This window comes from Capsicum annuum, unplaced genomic scaffold (assembly GCF_002878395.1).
Source record: "Capsicum annuum cultivar UCD-10X-F1 unplaced genomic scaffold, UCD10Xv1.1 ctg14877, whole genome shotgun sequence".
Classification (NCBI taxonomy): Eukaryota; Viridiplantae; Streptophyta; class Magnoliopsida; order Solanales; family Solanaceae; genus Capsicum; species Capsicum annuum.
Window position 1 is genome coordinate 1 of NW_025820291.1, and position 906 is coordinate 906.

Consider the following 906-nt stretch of genomic DNA (forward strand, 5'->3'; position numbering starts at 1 on the left):
TACTTCCTCGTTAACCCATTACTGATATATTTGATTATGATACTACTATCTTTCACTGGGTTATAAGAAAATACTAAGCATTTTCCTCCTCTGCTTACACATATGCAAAGCATCACAGACTTAACTACTGCTGCAGCTGGAGCTCAATGTAGAGAGCTTGCTACAGAGGTTGAATACAGATATTGGGTATACTATTGATAGTTATGGCTTCATTTTTAATGTTGCACTGGTCAATGATACACCAGTAAGAATTTTTCACAAAACATTTGTGATGAAGATCCACGCATTTAGGATCATCCTGACAGTTGAATCACTGCTCAAGTTGGTGTCGGTGTTGAAGAAAATATCTATGTTTTCAAGATTTGCATCTCTAAATGATCACGTGGATCAAAGACCAGAAGAATTTTCTGAACAAGCTGAGAAAATAGAATGCATATTATCTAGAATTGAAGAGGAGGCAGTTGCTAGCCTTAAAGAGCTTGAGTCTCATGATTATTAGGGACCTTATTATTTTTTTTGCAGAAAGGACCAGTAGTCTGCCTTCTTACCACCAAGAAACAATGTCCTAAATATGGATAAATTCATTTTCCATTTCCTATTTGCTTTCCTTTCCCCTCTCCCCTCCCCATGCTTAGTATATTTGTCTACCTTGAAGGTATACTTACTATGTGGTTACTGAGCAAACAATCTAGTGATAAGAAATCCAATTTTGCCCCAACTTACGATTACTACTACAAGACCTTTTACAAGTGAAACAGACCACTTTAAGTTAGTATTTGTTATAACAAATCAACTGCATCTAGCTAAGGAAAATGTGGAACACTAATTATAGTGGAGGCAACATGGTACTTCAAAATTTTAGTGCTACCTTTTATCAGGTATAGCAAAGAGAGTATAGTTCAATTT

The 906-nt window shown here is 35.8% G+C and overlaps 1 protein-coding gene across 1 annotated transcript; it reads left to right on the forward strand.

Annotated features, from left to right (window-relative positions):
* Window positions 1-136: 136 nt before the first annotated feature.
* LOC124890238 (mediator of RNA polymerase II transcription subunit 22b-like) lies at window positions 137-499 on the forward strand (the record flags this gene model as incomplete). The annotated part of the gene is made up of 1 exon (XM_047402038.1): window positions 137-499. A coding segment is annotated over one exon (363 nt), but the record flags the coding sequence as incomplete, so codon positions are not given.
* Between the last annotated feature and the right edge of the window lie 407 nt (window positions 500-906).